Source organism: Cetorhinus maximus, chromosome 29 (genome assembly GCF_964194155.1).
Source record: "Cetorhinus maximus chromosome 29, sCetMax3.hap1.1, whole genome shotgun sequence".
NCBI classification, from domain to species: Eukaryota; Metazoa; Chordata; class Chondrichthyes; order Lamniformes; family Cetorhinidae; genus Cetorhinus; species Cetorhinus maximus.
Genome location: NC_135907.1, coordinates 22,162,707 through 22,185,848, shown reverse-complemented (window position 1 = coordinate 22,185,848; position 23,142 = coordinate 22,162,707). Strand labels below are relative to the sequence as shown.

The 23,142-nt window shown below is 45.8% G+C and overlaps 2 protein-coding genes across 9 annotated transcripts in view; one reads left to right on the top strand and one right to left on the bottom strand.

Moving 5' to 3' along the window:
- Positions 1-4,123, top strand: part of scaf1 (SR-related CTD-associated factor 1) — a 34,338-nt gene extending 30,215 nt beyond the window's left edge. For all 5 annotated transcript variants that reach the window (XM_078531840.1, XM_078531837.1, XM_078531841.1 and 2 more), the window contains exon 12: positions 1,214-4,123. In XM_078531840.1, coding sequence (XP_078387966.1) covers positions 1,214-1,396 — 183 coding nt within the window. In that variant the 3' untranslated portion in view covers positions 1,397-4,123. The remainder of the gene's footprint in view (positions 1-1,213) is intronic.
- Positions 4,124-8,166: 4,043 nt separating this feature from the next.
- Positions 8,167-23,142, bottom strand: part of irf3 (interferon regulatory factor 3) — a 63,547-nt gene continuing 48,571 nt past the window's right edge. For 3 of the 4 annotated variants that reach the window (XM_078531849.1, XM_078531850.1, XM_078531847.1), the window contains exons 3-10: positions 16,370-16,535; positions 15,508-15,679; positions 15,005-15,099; positions 14,258-14,312; positions 12,949-13,194; positions 11,164-11,532; positions 10,375-10,496; positions 8,167-9,474 (exon numbers count right to left, since the gene is read on the bottom strand). In XM_078531849.1, coding sequence (XP_078387975.1) covers positions 9,322-9,474; positions 10,375-10,496; positions 11,164-11,532; positions 12,949-13,194; positions 14,258-14,312; positions 15,005-15,099; positions 15,508-15,679; positions 16,370-16,534 — 1,377 coding nt within the window. In that variant the 5' untranslated portion in view covers position 16,535 and the 3' untranslated portion in view covers positions 8,167-9,321. Of the gene's footprint in view, positions 9,475-10,374; positions 10,497-11,163; positions 11,533-12,948; positions 13,195-14,257; positions 14,313-15,004; positions 15,100-15,507; positions 15,680-16,369; positions 16,536-17,321; positions 17,481-23,142 lie in introns of those variants that run through there. The other variant, XM_078531848.1, reaches the window with a different exon arrangement.

Genomic DNA, 23,142 nt, shown 5'->3' with positions numbered 1-23,142 from the left:
GATAGATTCTTGATAAGCAAGGGGGTGAAAGGTTATCGGGGGTAGGTGGGAATTTAGAATTGAGGTTACAATCAGATTAGCCATGATCTTATCGAATGGCAGAGCAGGCTCGAGGGGCAGAGTGTCCTACCCCTTCTCGTTCGTGTGTTCATATGCTCTAACCCCTGGGAACCAAAACTACTTATCATTTACGACTGTCCCAGCTAACTTATCACTTATTGCAAATCGAGCCTGAGAGCTTCTTGCTCTATGTGACTCAGTTCCACACTGAATTGATGAATTGAGAAGAATACACAAAAAGTGCCTTGACACAATATTTGAAACCTTTTATCCTGAGTGTGATTTTCCTCTTATCCTCTATAGTGTTTTGATACTAATGTGCTGATGTGATAGTGTAGCTGATGATACTATTTTATTACCACCGCTGAACCTCCCCACTGTCAACATCCTGGGGGGGTTACCATTGACCAGAAACTGAACTAGATAACCATATAAATATTGTGGCTACAAGAGAAGGTCAGAGGCTGGAAATTCTGTGGTGAGTAACTCACCTCCTGACTCCCCAAAGCCTGTCCACCATCTCCAAGGCACAAGTCAGGAGTGTGATGGAATACTCCCCATTTGCCTGGATGAGTGCAGCCCCAACAACACTCAAGAGTTGCTGCATTGCATCTTGTAGATGGTACACATTGCTGCCACTGTTCACCGGTGGTGGAGGGTGTGTATGTTTTAAGATGGTGGATGGGGTGCCAATCAAGCGGGTTGCTTTGTCCTGGATGGTGTCCAGCTTCTTCAGTGTTGTAGGAGCTGCACTCATCCAGGCAAGTGGAGAGCATTCCATCACACTCCTGACTTGTGCCTTGTAGATAGTGGGCAGGCTTTGGGGAGTCAGGAAATGAGTTACGGGCTGCAGAATTCCCAGCCTCTGACCTGCTCTTGTAGCCACAGTATTTTGTGGCTAGTCCAGTTCAGTTCCTGGTCAACGGTAATCCCCAGGATGTTGATAGCGGGGGGAATCGGCAATGGTAATGCCATTGAACCCCATGGGGAGGTGGTTAGATTCTCTCTTGTTGGAGATGGTCGTTGCTTGACACTTGTGTGGCGCGAATGTTACTTGCCACTTATCTGCCCAAGCCTGAATGTTGTCCAGGTCTTCCTGCTTACCCAGTGCATCATCCCTGATCCAAACTCGTGTCACCTCTCTCCACTCCAGATCTGCCACAGCAAAAGTGGTGAAATCAACCCCGTCAAAGTTGCCAACCTGGTGAAAGCTTACGTGGAGAAATACAAGTATGCGCGGAGGCACAGCAAGAGACCGGAGGAAGGAGGCCGCCAGAGCAACGGGAAGGAGGCCGGGAAGTTAGAAAAACACGGAAAAACGTCAGCACAGACGTAAATGGGAATGAGAGACAGTTTTTATTATTTACCAGAATTCAGTAATTTTGCGCACCTCTCCTTTTATTTTCATTTTAATAAGTGTGAAGACTTTTTTTTAAAAAAGAAAACTTTAGAAAGTCATTCTGACGTTCCTGGGTTTATCTCATTGTGGCAGTGCCTGATGATCCTGAATTAGATATAAGAAACTTGGGACACTTTTAATGAAATGCTGAGGGCTGGGGAGGGAGTGGGGGTGGGGGGGAGGGGAGGGAAACAGAACATACTTGGAAAGTAATGGAAAAAAAAAGAACCTTTTAAAAACTGTTTACTGTATCTCCTGATCGCTGTATATAAGATAGGAGCCACTGGCAAGCTTTCTCATTTCTTCTCGTGTCCTGTTGATTTTTGTTCGTTTTTCTCTTCCTCCTCCTCCTCCTCCTCCTCCCCCTTGCCCCCTCCCCTCCCATTTTCTTCATGCATGAAGTTTTTTTGTAGGTCAGTGAATTCCATACAGCTGCACTGTCTTTTAAGTGGTAATAAATAATATTACACGGTCAGCCATTCTGAGAGAAGGCAATGTATCAGAGAGGAATAATTTTTCCTGTTGATGTCTATGCTATTCTTTACTCTTTTTTTAAAAAAAGTATATATATGTGTATAGTTCAACATTGGAAAAATGGCAGAGGAGAGTCGATTAAGTATTTTCATTTGCGCATTTTAATTAGGGAAGGGATAGGGATTGTACTGGTGGCCGCTGTCCCTAAATTGCAGCCTCTAGGCACTTTCACCTTTTTATGCCAATGTACTTACATTCGTCATCCACCAGATAACTGGAGCTGATGGCCCTCGAGGCGTCAGCAGCCAAACGCTTTTATCCACCGCAAATCACTGTTGTAAAGTTAGTGTTGACTCTAGGAGAAGGGAAGGGCTGTTTTATTCTGTATTACGGGACCTCCTAATCACACATGTCCACTTTGTTATAGCCCCCCCTCACCTTCCCCCAAGCCCCTCCCATTTTCTCTCCCAGAACCATTTGCGAACGGCAAGTGCAAGGCAGAAGAGTTTCTGACGAGTTCTGCGCCCCAAAGCAACGGGTCTCGCCCACAACAGAGAGTTGGGGGACACTTTTGTGACGATCGTCCTGAAAGAATGCCTTAAATTTTCTGTTTCTGGCAATTGTTTTTGAAACAAAAAAAAAACTTTTTTAAATTTTGAACCCAGATATTATATTGTACGCTTGGGCAATCAGGAGGTGGCGAAAGCCTCCTCTCCTTTTTTTGGGGAGAAATCTAGGCAACAGTGTGTTTTCTGCTGTTTTTAATTTTTGTGCTTTTAGTCAGTAACCATGTACCATCCACTGCCCAGCCCCACCTCCCCGTCCCCTCAAATCTGCTGCCAATCATGTTATAGAATACTTGATTAACTCAGGCAACTAGCCTATTGTGTCCCAACCTGGTTGCGCACCCCATGGCCTATTGCCACACCTGACTCTGTTTGTTGCTGTAATTTGCTTTAGTTTCTGTAGAGAAAGTCTCTAGCTCAAAGGTACAAAGAAGTACAGTCATCTTGTATGTGTGACCTGCTTTATGCCGTTACTGGCAATGTGATAGGGGGCTGGGTTTAAGATTTAAGCTGGAGCTGTATCTTGTACGTACTGTTATTTCAAGGAGGGGGGGGGGTGGATTTGGGGAGGGGAGGGCGGGATGAGAGGTTCAGTGTGATGAGAGCATTGTGTTCCCAGCCTTTGACTGTTGTTTGGTGTTGTCTATATTTCTGAATGGATTTGCCAGTGTGTATGCGTTGAAAGGAGGTTGTTTGACGAATGAGATGGTGTGTGTGTCTGTCTGTGTATGTCTGTGGAACCAAGGCAGGTTTCACTGACCCAAGGAGTATATATATATTGATATTTGGGGTTTTGCTGGCCTTTTTAAATACTAGATAATAAAGAATGCACATTTAAAAGGAGGCAATGGGGTCCCTCTTGTCAAATTACAGTATCTCATCAAAAACTTTTTTTTTTAGTTTAAAAAAAAATGAGCTCACTGCCTCGAAATTGGACAAGCTGTTTTGTAAACCAACTAATTTATTTCAGCTGTTTATATTCGCAGTTGAGGGGCCCGCCCTAGCGTTCTGCACCTCCCACCCTGAATTAAAAAAAAAAGAAAACTATTAACAGTATTAGCACAGCTGAAATGAGGAACACATCGATGTTAGGATTTGCTGAGCTATAGCAGATAGGTTGTATTCTTGAGTTTTTAACCGTTATCCTTCCTATGTGTCCCTTTCACCAACATGACCGACAGCCTCAGAAACCACAGCTCCTTGACTAAATAAATCGCTGGGGAGGGGATGGGGGAAGCAGCAGTGATGCTGATTTGGCTCAACTGGCCACCAAGACTAAGGTCAGTCGCCATAAAAGAAAAGGAACGAACAATTATAAACAGGGTGACTCCTTCAGAGTGGCTTCACTCTTTGCTAAAATCAGGCAAAATGAAATCATTGTAAAAGTTTGCATCCCTGTCCAAAAGAGAAAGTTTGCATCCCTGTCCCACTTGTACAGTCATGCCCACCCAGAACTGAGATGTTTAATGGGCCTGTTATCACTGGGATGGGTGGGGGGGGGAGGTGTTCAGTTTATGTGGATAGCCCCCTGTGCTCCATCAGCCGTGCTAATATTGTATTTATCTGCCTGTTATTGAGAATATTGTATAAATAAAAATCAGATTGTTACAGAACAGAAGTGCTTGTCTCTTTTAAAAAAAAATGGACAGAAGGCACGAGACAGCATCTGTATCGATTTTTAGTTCCTCCTCCCTCCACCCCTGCCTGAGTTTGTGGTTATTTATTCCAAATTAGCGGTGAGGACAGCCGTGGCTTTGGCTATTGTCAGGGGCTGGGGACAGGGGTGTTTATCGACAGGGGGTTCCTACTTCTATCCAGTGGCCACCTGCTGGAAAATGTGCTCCAATGCAGGTTCGAGGTGTGGCACCACCCGCCCCTCTAACCCCCCCACCTCCTCCCCCCCACCTCCTCCCCCCCACCTCCTCCCCCCCACCTCCTCCCCCCCACCCCCCGAGTCAAATAGCCCATCATCTGGGCATGCACGACGACTACTTGGGACCATGTGGTGAGGAGCTGCCACTGTCTGGGGTGTCGGCTGCTGGAGAAAGTCATGTGGGCTTTCAGGTGAGTCACTACAGCACAAAGGGAGGCCATTTGGCCCATCAAAAGATCATGTCGGCTCTCTGAAGAGCAATCCAATCAGTCCCATTACCCCCGCTCTATCCCCATAGCCCTGTAATTTTATTTCTCTCAAGTGCCCTTCCAATTTCCTTTTCAAATCATTGAACACCACAGCCCCCGCCACCCAATGGGCAGTGAGTTCCGGTTTTCTTGATATCCCCCACCATATCTCTTGACCAAAACCTTAAACCTGTGTCCCCTAGTTCTTGTACTGGTCTTTAATGTAGTATATTGTCAAACAAAGAAGGGAGAGCATCACCCCTTGTCATTAAGTGTGTAGCACCTGGTCTGTGGGAGTGCCATTTCAGAATATAAAAACTTGGATTTACTTTATCTTCTTTTTCATGTCATCAGTCTATCTCTCCATATCTGCAGCATTCCTACACATACCCATGCAAATAAAATCTAGGAGTCCGGCAGATATAGCCTGGGTTCTGTACTCTACTCGATTTAAACAACGTACCCATTTTAAAATTATTTCACGGGATGCCAGGCATCGCTGGCCAAGCCAGCATTTATTGCCCATTCCTAATTGCCCTTGAGAAGGTGGTGGTGAGCTGCCATGGTCCATGTGGTGTAGGTACACCCGCAATACTATTAGGGAGGGAGTTCCAGGATTTTGACCTGAAAGCGACATTGAAGGAATTTGGCTTTGCAATATGACAGGAGGCCATTCAGTCTCTCTGGAGCCTGTTCTGCTATTGAATTACAACATGGCTGATCTGTATCTTAACTCCATCTACCTGCCTTGGTTCTGTAATCCTTAATACCTTCGCCCAACAAAAATCTATCGAGAGAGGGCTACAGACCTGACGAAAGGTCAACAACCTGAAACATTAACTCTGTTTCTCTCTCCACAGATGCTGTCAGACCTGATGATTTGTTTTTCAGCATTTTGTCTTCCTAAATTCCAGTATCCTCAGTACTTCACTTTTGTAAAACATCTTATCAATCTCGGTTTTGAAATTTTCAGTTGACCACACCCCAGGCTCAAGTTTTTTGGGGGAGACAGTTCCAGTTTTTCACCTACCCTGTGCTTCCTGACATCAGTCCCCTGAACAGCTTAGCTCTAATTTGAAAGTTATATCCCCTTGTTCTGCCCCACCCCCTACTGCAGGAATAGATTCTGTCAGGTAATTCTTCACTAAAGAAAATAAAGATGGAAACACCTGATTTTGCCAAAAAAAGAGGACTCTGTGCATGAAATGGGGAGAGTTGTTGAGGTCGCTTATCTGTACAGTCACATCCATACAAACAGAAAAGACCACAGGACCCTATAATAAAAACAAAACTGAGTTTTATTTGGTCAGTGGAAACCAAAAGTTTTGCCCCATTGTCCAGTTAATGCCCCGTCCCCATTCTGTTAGGACAATGGAAAATGGAGGATCCTAATCGAAAGGGCCTGTGAAACAATGGGACGAATCCATGCTTATGGGTGGAAGTGAGGTATAGGAAAAGTAGATCATGTCAGAGGTGAGGAAGCAAGGCTGATTGCCCAGTGGAGAGGTGTGAAGGAAGACCCAGAGATGGACAGACAGAAACAGCCAGAGAGAGGGCCATAAAGTCAGCTGTTAAGTGACTTCCCTGTTCTGTGCTAGTGACATAAATTCGTATTCTCTTACCTTAATCCCCACCACCCCCTGAGAGAAAAGTACTGTCTGCAAAGCTGCAGTTCAAACCTGCTTAATAGGATCTTAGAAACTTATAGCACTGAAGGAGGCCATTTGGTCCATTGTGCCTGTGCTAGCTCTTTGGAAGAGCTATTGTGCTTGGTCCCACACCCCAGCTTTTAGTCCGTAATCCTGTAAACTCCATATCCTCAAGTTCCTGTTCAACTCCCTTTCAAAATTATGGAATCAGCTTCCACCACCTCTTCAGATAGAATGTTCTAGATCCCGACAATTCTGAGTGAAAAACTTTCTCCCCATCTACCCTCTCGATCTTTTTCCAATGATTTTAAATCTATGTTTACTTGTCGACTCACTTGCCAAAAGGAATATTTTTTTCTCTACTTGATCGAAAACCCCCATCATCTTAAGGCACCTCTTAACCTTCTCTGTCCCAAAGCAAACATTCCTAACTTTTCCAACTTCCTAGTTTCAAAATACTTTACAATTTAAAATCATAAAAATAAAAAAATAAAAATGCAAACCAAGCACTGGGGTCATTTCTAGTGGAATAGAATTGAAAAGCAGAGAGGTGAAACAAAAAATGCTGGAAATACTCACGAGGTCTGGCTGCGTTTGTGGAAGGGGAAACAGTTAATGTTTCACGTTGACTATGACTCTTCAAGACTGAAGAAGGTGATGGGTTTTACGCTGTTGAAAGGGGGTTTGGGGGGAGGTGAAGGATAAAAGGGAAGGTCTGGGATAGCGTAGAGGGTGGGAGAGATTAAATGGCTAAAATGTCATGGAAACAAAAGGGGAATGGTAATGCTTGTAAAGAGACAAAGCATTTGTCGAAAGTGAGTGTAAATGCCTGGTTATGTTAAGCTTGTAGGAAACCTTGCTTAAAGTGTTCTCTGCGCGGTCCTGGTCTCCATGTTGCAAAGATTTATATAGAGATGCTGGAGAAGGTGCAAAAAAGATTTACAGGGATGATGCCAGAACTGAGGGGTTATACCTCAAAAGTGAAAGTTGATCAGGCTGGGGCTCTTTCCTCTAGAAAGGAGAAGACTTGAGGGGTGACCTGATGGAGATGCTTGAAAAGGTAAATGTGGAAGAGTCCAACGTTCCTCCTCCTCCTCCTTCAGGTACCATGCCTTAAGAGGGTGTTGGCGACCATGGACTTCCATTGAACTGATCCATGATTATGCTCAGCAAAGTACTGCAGTGGTTTGCCGTTGCCTTCTGCAGTATGGCTGACCAGAATCACAGTGCAGAAGAGGCCCTTCAGCCCATCGAGTCTGCACCGACACGTGAGAAACGCCTGACCTACCTACCTAATCCCATTTACCAGCACTTGGCCCATAGCCAGGAAACTCTCCGGCTCTCACCACCTGCCATCCAGCGTATTGGAAGGATTTACAGGCTGATAATTCACGTTATGAACGCACCTTCCTAGGACATCAAGTCCTGAAGTCAGACTTGAACCTGGAGCTTCTGGTCCAGAGATAGGGTCGCTACCCACTGCGCCACAAGACCTCCCTCATATCCAAAGTTGGTAATCGTAAATATGATAGTCACTCATAAATCCAATAGGGAACTCAGGAGACACCTCTTTCCCAAGAGAGTGGCGAGAATGTGGAACTTGCTACCACAGGGATTAGTTGAGGTAAATAGCCTAGGTGCATTTAAGCTAGTTAAACACGTGAGGGAGAAAGGAATGGAAGAATATGCTGATAGGGTGAGATGAAGAGGGGGTGGTGGTAATTTGGAACCAGGTCACAGACTGAGAATATCATCTGCAGCCCCAGAGCTGTGAGATCAGTGAAAGTGCAAATGTAATTTAACTCTGTTTAAACCAACATCCAGCGGACCCTGCCGAATGCTTCACCATGGGGCAAACCAAAGGAAGGAAGACAGAGAGATCAATCAAATCACCAGCTGAGGAAATTCAAAATTCAATAATACATTGACAGATCGCCAGTGGCGTTGCTCCTGAGCCGGAGGACCTTATAGTGAGTGGCGATGTTCCCAATCAAGTGCGACCCTGTGTTGTGAAGCCAACAGAGAGAGCAGACTAGCTTCAAAATGTTCAACGTGGATCATTTCTATACAATAGTGCAACAGGTGTAAACTTTACGCGCAGTTAAATTTTCAAGTTGAAATAACGTGCAGAACAAATCTGAGATGCCTTTAAAAATTCGGAGAAAATTAACTACAGCAGCTTCTATTTAACTGATGTGTGGTCGATTTAAAACAAAGCAATACAATCACGTCATTAGCAGAGCGCTGTCCCTACAGTTTGTTGCTCTGTTTGTTAGAAACAACATTAAGTAAAGGTTCAAAGGTGAGTCACAGAACTAAACTAAGTGCATTATCCCACCTGCAGTTAGAATCAAAAGCTATCTGGCTTGGCGGGTTTGCATCTTCACCTCTTGAACACGTGTCTCCAGGCACTGAGCCAATCCAGAGCAGGATTTCCCACAGCAAGGCAGGCAGGTCGCGGCTACACATTAACGTTCCCGGGGGAGGGGCTCTTCAGACCGATGTGGCCTCTCCACAGTCACTGATGTGTTCCTGCCTCAGATTTCCGGCACTTGCCCTTCCAATTCCTTTTTTGTTTACCATCAGTTGTTGTGGGGTGTTTATTCCATGTTTGGGATGTGGCCCTCTCTGGCATTTACTGCCCATCCTGAGTTCCCCCGAGGAGGTGGTGGACCTTGAACTGTTGGTGGTGGTTTGATATGACTGAGGGGCTCATTGACCCATCTCAAAGGGGTAGTTAAGGGTCAAGCACATTGGTGTAGGACTGGAGTCACATATACGTCCAGACCAGGTATAAGCGACAGGTTTCCTTCTCTATGAAAACGTGAATGAATCAATTCGGTTTTTACAATATATAGATAGCTTCAGGTTCAACTTTGTGAGGAACAGATTATTTCTTTCCCGATTTTAAAATTCCAATTTCTCACCCCCACCACTGTGGGATTTGAACTCGCATTCTCTGCATTACTCATCAAGATTAATTGCTCGCTTCACGACCACCGACTCAGTCTTGGTCACTGCTGGCAGGCTGCTCGAGAGCAACAGTGCCTGCCTATTCGACATCCATGTACTGCTCCAGTATGGATAGGAAACTGGAAGAGGAGAGAGGGTCAGAGAGCTGCAGGTTTATACTTTCACTCTGCAGAGAGGAGGCTCCCACTCCATGTGCCAGTTCGTGTAATAATTTGAAGATTATGGGCGTCACCTGAACAAGAGGGAAGAAAACCCATTTAGTACAGGAGCTGGAAAGCAAGGAAACTGCTGCCATGGATCGAGAGAGGGGGAGAGATTTCCCTGGGATTGGGGAATGGGATAGAGAAAGGAGTAGAGACTTCCCTGGGATTGGGGAATGGGATTGAGAGAGGAGGAGAGATTTCCCAGGGATTGAGAGAGAGGGGAGAGATTTCCCTGGGATTGGGAAATGGGATTGAGAGAGGCGGAGAGATTTCTCAGGGATTGAGAGAGAGGGAGAGATTTCCCTGGGATTGGGGAATGGGATTGAGAGAGGAGGAGAGATTTCTCAGGGATTGAGAGAGAGGGAGAGATTTCCCTGGGATTGAGAGAGGGGGAGAGATTTCCCTGGGATTGGGAAATGGGATTGAGAGAGGAGGAGAGATTTCTCAGGGATTGAGAGAGAGGGAGAGATTTCCCTGGGATTGGGGAATGGGATTGAGAGAGGAGGAGTGATTTCCCAGGGATTCAGAGAGGGGGAGAGATTTCCCTGGGATTGGGAAATGGGATTGAGAGAGAGGGAGAGATTTCCCTGGGATTGGGGAATGGGATTGAGAGAGGAGGAGAGATTTCCCAGGGATTGAGAGAGGGGGAGAGATTTCCCTGGGATTGAGAGAAGGGGAGAGATTTCCCTGGGATTGAGAGAAGGGGAGAGATTTCCCTGGGATTGGGGAATGGGATTGAAAGAGGAGGAGAGATTTCCCTGGGATTGAGAGAAGGGGAGAGATTTCCCTGGGATTGGGGAATGGGATTGCGAGAGGGGGAGACATACCTTAGGTTCAGGGTGGGTGTATCCAGGGGGCAGGTGGGGCCAGGGGGAATTTAAGAGGTGAATTTTTTGCCTTACTGTGTCACTACCACAGGTTGACCTTACCTGCACCATGATCATCTTCTTACTCCAGGGTTTAAAGTCAGGGTCCGGCCAGAGCTCCCCCAAGCAGAGCCAAATCGAGTAGTTTGGAGAGCCAGCCTGAGACTGCAGGAAGGCTTCTGTTTCTGTGGAGAACGTTTTAGAACATTAACAGTACTCTGACAACTTAACCACGTCACCAGGGAAGTGGACAACCTGCAATACCCATCAGCCTCTAGCAAACAGCACTTGAGTAAACAGGAGTTATACCAGTGTCTGGCTTTAGAGCTCAACGTGGGTTCCCCAAGGCTGCCCCATGTACGCTTTCTGTGCCTCCGAGTACCTCATGGTCCTGGCCACTAGGTTCTTTAAAACTAAGGCAACTTTTAAAAAAAATTCACAGGATGTGCCTGTCACTGGCAAGGCCAGCATTTGTTGCCCATCCCTAATTGCCCTTGAACTGAGTGGCTTGCTAGGCCAGTTAAGAGTCAACCACATTGCTGTGGCTCTGGAGTCACGTGTAGGCTAGACCAGGCAAGGACGGCAGATTTCCTCCCCTTTAGGGCATTCGTCAACCAGATGGGTTTTTACAACAATTGATGACAGTTTCACGGTCACCATTACTGAGACTAGCTTTATATTCCAGATTTTTTAAATTTAAAAAAATCATCCCAATTGGGTTAATTTTTACCTGATACCTTAAAGCATGTCCCTTAGAAGCCTGACGTCTAAAGTGGGACTTGAACAGTGACAGGCATGCAGCAGATGTCTCTATGTAACTGGGAGCTGTGTTTTATCGTTCCCATCACTCACCTCTCACAAACTGGTGAAGGTCGTACAGGACCGTGAACTCCTTGTTGGAAATTTGCTGAGGTTCGGAACTGGTAGGATATTCCGTCATCGACCAGAAACCTTTACAGCGCCCGAGCCTCTGCGCGCAGATCCTAGTGTTCTGCACCTCCACTATCAGCCCCTGGTCCATGCGTTCCAACAGTCTGTCCGTGTAATGGATTTGCTGTTGGTCGCTAAGCAGGGTGGCTGCGGTCTCCGGGAGCGGGAAGTCCTGCAGGTGCGGGGAGAGAGACGCAGAGTTGTAAAAGAGCCGGAAGCCGTTGGTGTTCCCCACAATGTGCTCCTGCACCTTCCTGCCTCGATAGTAAACTGTCACTTCAAACTCGGTTACTGTGGAGACACAATTTTGGTGCGAATATTTAACGTTTGCAAAGGCGAGTCTTTTTGTCCCAGCCCTTGGGTCAATGTGTCTCATTTACACCTCCAGTGGCCCCACTAACGTCATAAAGTGTTAGTCATACCGTAGCCCAGAGAGTATTGACACTCAACACCCCTTCATCTATGGCACTCATTAATCGCTGATTACTCCTTTCACTGTCAGCCTAGCAGAATGATTCCTGCATTCCGAGGGTTAAATCACCAGGAGAGGTTCTATAAACTAGTATTGTCTACCCTGTATCTAGAAGGTTAAAGAATAATTTCAGGGATGTTTTCAAGATATTTTCAAGAACTGACCGGGTCGATAGAGAGGAACTATTTCCGCTGGTTGGGGAGTCTAGGACCGGCGGGGGGCAGTGTCTACAAATTAGAGCCAATCTCACAGGAGTGAAATTAGGAAACATTTCTATACACAGAGGGTGGTGGGGGTTTGGAACTCTCTTCCGAAAATGACAGATCAAATGTTAATTTGAAATCTTGAGATTGATACGTTTTTGTTAACTAAAGGTAATAAGGAAAGAGGGGTCAATGGTGTTAGGTCACAGATCAGCCATGTTCTCATTGAACGGTATGAGAGGCTGGAGGGGCTGAATGGCCATGTTGTGTTGCTAAGCTATGTTTGCGATTCAGGGCTGTTGCTTTCCTCTTCCCTGTTGTACAGCAAAAAAAAAAGGACTTACATTTATATAGCACCTTTTTTAGCTCTCAGGATGTTGCAAAGCTCATTACAGTCAATGACTTACTTTCGAAGTGTTGCTGTAGCCTTGGAGCAGCCAATGAGCACACAGTGAGATCCCACACACAACTGTGCGATGGGTGACCTAGTTTTTGATGATCTAGGTTGAAGGATGAATTGGCAGAGACGCTGCACTTGCTCCTCATCCAAATTGTGTGAAACGTTCTTTTTACTGAGGGTGAACGGGGATTTAATAGAACCCTCCCCCACCCCTACCCCCTCCCACCACTCTCCCACCTCCCAACCCTGGCCCCCAACTTCAGTCGTGCGCTGAAATATCTCGTCTCTGAGCAGGGCTCAAATCCATTATCTTCTGCGTCGTAGGAGTACAGCCAACGAGCCGTTTAAGAAAGAACTTGCATTTCTATAGCGCCTTTTACAACCTCCCGAAGTGGTTTTCAGCCAACGAAGTATTTTCTGAAGAGCAACGCCAGCATTTTCTCCTTGCAAGTTGCATAAATATCAAATGAAAAGGCAACTTGGCACAAACCACGGAATCTGGAAGCCGGACGCGTGACTGTCTCGGATCCGAACCCTGCCGGACATTCAAAGGCTGGGGTGGCCGTGGCTTTATACACACCGAGAGCCACAGGGAGAAGGAGGGAGCAGAAGGTCAGAAAGCTGAAACTAACCGAGTGCGCCATTCGGAAAGAATTCCTTCATCTGTGTTTGGAATTCGCCAACGTTTGGCATCACGGTGTTGGGATCTCCAACTGGGGTTGGCAGCGCACAAGCAGCACCTTCACTCGCACCAGGAAGGGGCTCAACGGTGAGATTTGTTTGACTCAGATTGCTTGAAGGCACAGCGTAGTCTGGAGAATAGTTGGGAGAACAGAAAGGCATGCCTGTCTCCATCAGGGAGCCTTGTCCACGGTACTCTAAGATGGGAGAGACAATATTAGATTGGTTTACAGGATTACCCCCCTCTTGATGCCATCCCAACTGGTGTGTGAGGCTACTGGGGGATAGCCTCCCGACTCCCAATCTAGAGGACAACTCTCAGATAGAATTACAAATGCCCCATCTGGACTCCCTGATACATCCATTCCCAAATCCACTGACTCCTGGTCAGATAGGGCTGTTCCATTCTGTGAGGACAGCTTGTGCCTCACAGAAACATACAGGCACTAGTCAAAGCCAGAGAGGTCAAAGGCCTGGATTACTCTGGAAGGAGGATCAAGTGAGTGCCAACTAGAAACTCAGTCAGACTGGAATGAACGTCAGTCTAACTCAGTCAGTCTAATTAGTTGAAGGCGGAACTTGCAATGCTGCGCTTTTCAATTGGAAGAGTTTTTCTCCCCAGATACCCCCCTTCTGATCCCCACCAAGACCCTCTACTTCAACTCCACCATTAACCCCACCCCCGACATCCTAAGGCAGTGCATTTTGGGGAGAGGGTGGAAACCAAAAATTAAAGACCCATTCTTTCATCCTCCGCACTCACAATCCTCCTGAGTGACCAATCAGGCCCTATTGTGCTCAAGTATCTGGAGTGGGAGCTGCACCCCCCCCTCTGACCTTCTGAGTCCGAGGCGAGAGTGCTACCCACTGAGTCACTGTGAGAAAGGGCGTAGGGGCATCTGTAACCAATAGAGGGAAGGCAGACCAATTATTCCTGAGGAATAGGGACAGTGCACCATATCACCCACGTCAGGTGCCCTGCCAAGCAGACTGCCCAGTGTAGTGTGGCGGGCCTTGAGTTGGATTCTGGCATTTCTGGTCTGTGACTTAGCTGTTGGGTGCATGTGTGGTGGAGGGGTGGTGGTGGTGGCTGGGCACTTGAATTGGCCTCAGTGCTCTTGAAGCATAAGGTCAAAATCCACTAGCAAGTGGCTCTCTCGTCGGTGGGTGTGATTTGCGAGGTGAGGTCTGAGCCACACTTTGGCACCCGCGAGGATTAAAGGCCTGAAAATAGGAGAGGAGCAAAACAACATCATGTACCTGATGGTTGGTCCAGTATCGTCATGTCGCTCAAGCTGTTTTCTAGGGTCCTTTGCTGGAAGATGTAGGAAGATTATTCTACAGATCAAACCATTGGGTCACAAGATAAAACACAACTCAGATTTCAACGGTAATCAACTTTTTGACGGTGTTCTTCACCCTCAAATCTACCCACTCGAGAATGGGACAGGAGCCTCCAGGTGGGCTCGGTGACTGTGCGATCGGGAATAATCAGACTGCCTGGGACTCTTTCCTCTAGAAAAGAGAGGCAACTGAGTGACCTCTTTATAATTACGAAGGGGTTTGTTAGGGTAGTAGACACAGATGTTTCTATTTGTGGGCAAGACCACAATATGTGGAAGGTCATCAATATAAGACAGTCACTAATAAATTCAATCCAAGAGAGAATTCAGGAGAAACTTCTTTACCCAGAGAGCGTTGAGAATGTGGAACTCACTTCCACAGGGTGCAGCTGAAGATGAATAGTATCGGTGGGTTTAAGGGGAAGCTGGATAAATACGAGGGAGAAAGGAATAGAAAGATATGTTGATGGGGCGGAGATAAAGAGGGAGTGGAGGTGGCTGGCATCGAGCAGAAACACCAAAATGGGCTGGTTGGGCCAAATGGCCTGCGTCTGTGCTGTAAAATTCTATGTAGAATTAAGCATGCTCATTCCTCATTCATAAACCCTGCAGGAAACGGTGTTATATTACGTCTTAAATAAATTGTAACATGTGCTTGCTGTACCAGGTTTGGAGATGAGCTTGTGGAGAATCCAGGGCTGGTGTTGTCAGCTGCAGGGCTGATGTCCTCACTTTCCTCCTCTGCACCTGCCTCCTGGCCTGTAGGAAAAGAAGATTCAAAATACAATGAAACGGAATTAACTTTATAACTTTACAAGCAGATTTCAACAAACCCAAGGGTTTGTACCATATCAGCGGCAAAGGCACTTACAGATTCACTTGCACCTTGCTGCATCTCTAGTATAGCTTCAGGTCTAGAACCCATTCTGACAGATCCCATGAGAGGTGATCGAGCTGAAATATTAACTGTTTCTCTCTCTCTCTCTCTTTCCTCACAGATTCTGTCTGTTCTGAATGTTTCCAGAACTGTCTCTTTTCATTCTCCCAACAGGTATCAGCAATGATTCTGACACTAGAGTTTTAAGTGGGTTCCAGTTCTAGAGACCTGAGCACTAGTGTAGCCATGAGGGAGCACTATGACTGGGATCTGGGATTCTCGCCACTCACCAACACTCCGGATCTCGTAAATCAGATGAGGGTTCTCCGAGTCGTTCCGACTGTCCACCACTCTGTGGAATTGCCTCTTCCTATTTAAAGCACTTCGAAAGTTTCTCTTCCATATGGAAGGGTCAGCAGAGTCGATCCCTGGTTTGTACCGGCCACTTGCTATTGCCCAAGCCTGCAGAATGTACAAAAGGTATTAATCCTTACCCTGCTGAACAAACAGAGATTCCATACGGATACGCAGTCAGTAATTCTTACTCTTGAATAAGGTCAAGAATTCTTACTCTTGTACAGTTATAGTGAGTAATCCTTACCCTGCTGAATAAACATGGATTCTATACAGTTACACAGTGAGTAATCCTTACCCTGCTGAATAAACAGAGATTCTATACAGTTACACAGTGAGTAATCCTTACCCTGCTGAATAAACAGGGATTCTATACAGTTACACAGTGTGTAATCCTTATCCTGCTGAATAAACAGGGATTCTATACAGTTACACAGTGAGTAATCCTTACCCTGCTGAATAAACAGGGATTCTATACAGTTACACAGTGAGTAATCCTTACCCTGCTGAATAAACAGGGATTCTATACAGTTACACAGTGAGTAATCCTTACCCTGCTGAATAAACAGGGATTCTATACAGTTACACAGTGAGTAATCCTTACCCTGCTGAATAAACAGGGATTCTATACAGTTACACAGTGAGTAATCCTTACCCTGCTGAATAAAGATATTCTATACAGTTACACAGTGAGTAATCCCTACCCTATTGAACTAATGGATACAAGTCTTTATTGCAGTAGGATTCTTTAGAAAAGCAAATCATGAACATTTTGAACAAATTGCAAATTGACACTACCTCAAATATCTTGGTATCTTCTGCAGAAATGTCCTGCCTTGAACCATGTTTCCAAGGAATCCTGAACTGTGTTTTCTCTGCGTTTATCCAGTAGAGACCAGGGTACAGTCTGCTGTTTATCTGCTTGATAAGCCAATCACTTAGCAACGGCTTCTGGGAACCCATTCTGTTGGGAACAAGGCAAAAAAGTAGGAACGTTTGCCCGAAGAACCGAAGATTGTGGGAAGCCGACAGGAGCAGTCAGGGGGAAAGAAGGGAATAAATGACAGAATGGGAAGGAGGTCCGGAGAAAGTGAGAAAGAAAATTTGAGAAAATAAACACAATGTGAGGCAGATTTTCTGACATGAAGCAAATTATTTTAACAGTAATTCTTCACGCCTCTTCCTCCACGTTCACAGAGATAGAGAGCTACAGAATGGGCATAAAATCCCCTGTAATCACCTGGAAGCAAACCAAAATCTAATGTTCTTTTCCCGATATATAACACGTGGAATTCCTCAGCTCCAACCGTTGCCCCTTGCTCCTGTATCCAACTCCCTAAACATCAACTCATCCAAAACTCTGCTGCCCATCTTCTAACTGGCGCCTTGCATCTTCAAGAACTCACCCTCGTGTTCAAATTCCTCTAGACCCTCACCGGCCCCTATCTCTGTAACCTCCACAGCCCTCCGAGGATCCCTACGCTCCTCCAATTCTGGCCTCTTGCACAACCCCAATTTTAATTGCTCCACCACCATTGGTATTAATGACCTATGGCATTATTGTTTTCCGGCTACAGAACCTAGGGTAACAGTCACTATGGTTACACCGTAATCCTAAACCTAACTCGCCCTGCCTGGCCCCTTTCCACTTTTGTAAAAGGAATGATCCTTACAAACTGGGAAGACTGGATAGTTTAGGCCTTTTTTATAGACAGTTCAACTCTGGGAATCGATTGAAAACATCATTTACCTTGTGTTGTATTCTCAACCTGTTCCCTTTTTAGACTCAAGGGGCCTTGCCCCAAATTTGCAACGGCCCCTTCGAAATCTGTGAGAAGGGACAATATGTCAGATTTTCCCCTCAGCTACTTCCTAGTTTCAATTCAGAATTTCCTCCCGAGGACCAATTGCATTTAAAGGCCTGACATGTCCCTCCTTCTATGACATCAGTTCCCCTTTTCTCTCTGGAAATATTTAAAGGGGAATTTTCCTGGCATTAAATTAAAAATGTGATTGTTTTTGCACCTGGCACCGATGCAAAGAAAAAACTCCTGTGTGTCAGAAAACAGATTAGACACTCTTAAATTTCACTTAACGAGGAGCATGGCATGTCGGGAAAAACAGGCCATATGCCAAGGAGGTGAGTAATCCACTCAAGTAGAGTTCAACACACATGCACACACGCATTCACACTCACACACACGTACACACACCCTGCAAACACACACAACACACATGCACACACGCATTCACACTCACACACACGTACACACACCCTGCAAACACACACAACACACATGCATACATACATTCACACACAAACACACATTCACACATACACACCAACACACACACACACCACACACAAATGCACGCACACGTGCACTCACACACATACACACACCGCAAACACACACAACACACATGCACACACACACTCACACACACACACACACATATTCACACACACACTCACCGCAAACACACACAACACACATGCACACACACATTCACACTCACACACACACATTCACACTCACACACACACATTCACACTCACACAGTCATAAAGGCAGTTCCCCACCACTAACCTCCCAAGGGCAATCAGAGAATGGGCAATAGAAATACTCAAATCCCAAGAATGAATTTTAAAAAAGGATATGGGGTTAGGGTTAGGTTTAGAGTTAGGGTTAGCATAAGGGTTAAGGTTAGGGTTAGGTTTAGAGCTAGCGTTAGGTTTAGGGTTAGGGTTAGAGTTAGGGTTAAGGTTAGGGTTAGCATCCTGGAATACATTGACTAGGATTAAAGCTGGGAATGAGTTAGGGTTAGCATTAGGGTTAGGTTTAGAGTTAGGGTTAGCATTAGGGTTAGGTTAGGTTTAGAGTTAGGGTTAGAGTTAGGGTTAGGGTTAGCATTAGGGTTAGGTTTAGAGTTAGGGTTAGCATTAGGGTCAGGTTAGGTTTAGAGTTAGGGTTAGAGTTAGGGTTAGCATTAGGGTTAGGTTTTGGGTTAGGTTTTGGGTTAGGTTTTGGGTTAAGGTTAGGGTTAGGTTTAGGGTTAGCATTCTGGAACACATTGACTAGGAGTAAAGCTGGGAATGGTTTAGGTTAGGTTTAGGGTTAAGGTTAGGGTTAGGGTTAGCATCCTGGAATACATTGACTAGAAGTAAAGCTGGGAATGGTTTAGGGTTAGGTTTAGGGTTAAGGTTAGGGTTAGAGTTAGAGTTAGGGTTAAGGTTAGGGTTAGGGTTAAGGTTAGGGTTAGGGTTAGCATCCTGGAATACATTGACTAGGAGTAAAGCTGGGAATGGGTTAGGGTTAAGGTTAGGGTTAGGGTTAAGGTTAGGGTTAGCATCCTGGAATACATTGACTAGGAGTAAAGCTGGGAATGGGTTAGGGTTAGGGTTAAGGTTAGGGTTAGCATCCTGGAATACATTGACTAGGAGTAAAGCTGGGAATGGGTTAGGGTTAGGGTTAAGGTTAGGGTTAGGTTTAGGGTTAGCATTCTGGAACACATTGACTAGGAGTAAAGCTGGGAATGGTTTAGGTTAGGTTTAGGGTTAAGGTTAGGGTTAGGGTTAGCATCCTGGAATACATTGACTAGAAGTAAAGCTGGGAATGGTTTAGGGTTAGGTTTAGGGTTAAGGTTAGGGTTAGAGTTAGAGTTAGGGTTAAGGTTAGGGTTAGGGTTAAGGTTAGGGTTAGGGTTAGCATCCTGGAATACATTGACTAGGAGTAAAGCTGGGAATGGGTTAGGGTTAAGGTTAGGGTTAGGGTTAAGGTTAGGGTTAGCATCCTGGAATACATTGACTAGGAGTAAAGCTGGGAATGGGTTAGGGTTAAGGTTAGGGTTAGGGTTAGGTTTAGGTTTAGGGTTAGGGTTAGCATCCTGGAATACATTAGGGTTAGGGTTAGGGTATCCTGGAATACATTGACTAGGAGTAAAGCTGGGAATAGGTTAGGGTTAGGGTTAGGGTTAGGGTTAGTGTTAGGGTTAGGATTAGGGTTAGCATCCTGGAATACATTGACTAGGAGTAAAGCTGGGAATAGGTTAGGGTTAGGGTTAGTGTTAGTGTTAGGTTTAGGGTTAAGGTTAGGGTTAGGGTTAGCATCCTGGAATACATTGACTAGGAGTAAAGCTGGGAATGGTTTAGGGTTAGGTTTAGGGTTAAGGTTAGGGTTAGTGTTAGGATCCTGGAATACATTGACTGGGAGTAAAGCTGGGAATGGTTTAGGGTTAAGGTTAGGGTTAGGGTTAGTGTTAGGATCCTGGAATACATTGACTAGGAGTAAAGCTGGGAATGGTTTAGGGTTAGGTTTAGGGTTAAGGTTAGGGTTAGGGTTAGTGTTAGGATCCTGGAATACATTGACTAGGAGTAAAGCTGGGAATGGGTTAGGGTTAGGGTTAAGGTTAGGGTTAGGGTTAGCATCCTGGAATACACTGACTAGGAGTAAAGCTGGGAATGGTTTAGGGTTAAGGTTAGTGTTAGGATCCTGGAATACATTGACTAGGGTTAGGGTTAGGGTTAGGGTTAGGGTTAGGAATGGGTTACCGTTTCAACATCCTCTCACTCAAACTGCAATGTTAATCGATATCTCTCACATCACAGCTGCTATAAAGCTGGCATTGTTCTGCTCAGAGCAGGGGCAGATATGGAGAGATTTAATTGAGGCATCAAACTGCTAAAGAGTTTGGACAGAACAGGTAAGGAGAATTTTATGTTCTTGGTTATCATGTTTACTTTGTCCGGCGAACACTACCTGCACCCTTGATATTAACACATTAGTTGGTGCTTGAAACAATACAGGTAGAGAGACCGATTAACTGAACAAACACTGGTGGGTTATTGGAACTAAGGACAGAGCACTAACACCATGTGTGCTTCTACAATCACCTCCAGCTCTAGACTTACAGGTACCCAAGACGAGGGCGCTTTGTAGCAATTGGGTCAACACAGTCTCATGGTCAACTAACTACATTCTCTTAAAAGTACACAGCACTCCCCTTTACCACAGAGAAACTAGTTTTTTACTAGCAGGGAGGGGTCAGTAACCAGAGGCTGCAGATTTAAGGCCAAAGGACCAGGGTTGAGGTGCGATTTTTTTTAATGCAGCGAGAGCCCTAATCTCGAATGAGCTTCCTGACTGAGTGCTAGAAGCCACAGATCCCTAAATAAGCAGTTAACTAGTCATAAGCAATTCTAGGATGGTTTATTAAATTTATTAAGAAGCAATAGTTTAGATATGATACATAACTAATAGGACAGAAAGATCATACGGCCTGTAACAGCTTGTGATAACAGCATTCCACGCTCTAGTCGAAGTGTTCCCTCCATCTCTCAACCTTCCTCCTCTTCCTCTGGTCCATCTCCCATCTGGAGAAGGCAACTGCCTAACGAGCACTGCCCCCTCAGCAACCCCTCAGCAGCCCCTCAGCAGCCCCTCACCGCTTTATGACCCCACCAGGAATGAAAAGCATGAAGGCCACCTGGACGATTGGCCCACGTGCCGGGTGTAAAAGTGCACGGGCCGCCCCGAATCGCAGTCAATAGGGATTCAATGGCTTTAACTGGCACTTTAACGTCGGTGTGTGCGCTTCCAATAACTGCGTGTGGCCGCCAAGCGAAATACCGCAAGGCAGCGCGATAGCATCAGGGAGCCCTCCATCGTGGCCCATTTTGCGAAGTGTTGGGTCTGCTCCATGCCCGCACAGCAAAGATAAAATTCTGGCCCTTGTGCGTGTGTCTGTGTGTGAGAGAGAGAATCTGTACGTGTGTGTGTGTTTGTGTGTGTGTGTTTGTGTGTGTGTCTGTGTTGTGTGTTTGCATGTGTGTCTGTGTACGTGTTGTGTGTCTGTCTGTGTTGTGTCTGTATTATGTGTCTGTGGTGTGTGTGTGTCTGTGTGTGCATTGTGTGTGTGTGTGTCTGTGTTGTGTGTGCGTGTGTTGCGTGTGTGTGCCTGTCTGTGTTGTGTCTGTGTTGTGCGTGTGTGTGTTTGTATGTGTGTGTGTGTCTGTGTTTGTGTATCTGTGTGTTTGTGTGGGTGTGTGCCTGTGTTTTGCATGTGTGTCTGTGTTTTGCATGTGTGTCTGTGTATGTGTTGTGTGTGTCTGTGTTGTGTGTGTTGTGTGCGGAGTCCAGCATCCTCAGCTTGGCAATGACCTCAGCAAGCAGTGAAACTGTGGATTCTCTTAACATCTGTCTGAAAATATACCCCTTAACATCTCCGTCAGTCCAGTATTAAGTTACATGAATGCACCTGCCTCACCTTTACCCTATTGTCACCGTTGTTCTCCCCCTCACTTTGCCCTGTACCGTTAGGAGCAGGCTGTAGAGTTAACTCTGAGAGTGAGCAGGCCCGACTAGGGGCAGATCAGCCATTTTCTTCCTAATTCTTGTAGATCAATTACTGGACAGAACTTAAAACAAAGGAGAAAAACATCACCAGTTGTCTCTTTAAATGTGCACAGCCTGGGCTCCTGCTGGCCTGAGGCTACCAGGAATGGTTGCATTAGGATTGCCAACTCTGGTTGGACACATTCCTGGAGATGACATCATTTGACCTCCTGCCACCAACTGGCCCAACCCCCACACTCTCAGCATTGGTCACCTCACGGCACATGGCCAACTGGAAAGTGCTTCACCACTCAATTGGGTGATTTCTGCCTGTCAATCAGTTTTTTCCTATTCCAGATATTTTTAAACGAGTAAATATACACACACACACACACTCACAACAACGCAAACACACATACACACACACACACACAACACAGACACACACACACTCACAACAACACACACAACACAGACACACACTCACACACACTCACAACACACACACACACAACAACACACACAACACAGACACACACACACACACTCACAACAACACACACACACACAACACACTCACACTCACACACAACACAGACACACACTCACACACAACACACACACTCACAACAACACACACACACTCACAACACAGACACACACACACACACTCACAACAACACACACACTCACACACAACACAGACACACACTCACACTCACACACAACACACACACACTCACACATAACACACACACTCACAACAACACAGACACACACAACACACACACACTCACACACAACACACACTAACACACACACACACTCACATAACACACACACTCACAACAACACAGACACTCACACACAACACACACTCACACACACTCACACATAACACACACACTCACAACAACACAGACACACACAACACACACACACTCACACACAACACACACTCACACACAACACACACAAACACTCACACATAACACACACACTCACAACAACACAGACACACACACTCACACACACACACTCACACACAACACAGACACACACACACACACTCACACACAACACACACACACACACAACACAGACACACACACTCACACACAACACAGACACACACACACAACACACACACTCACAACACAGACACACACACTCACACACAACACACACTCACAACAACGCAGACACACACACACAACGCAGACACACATACACACA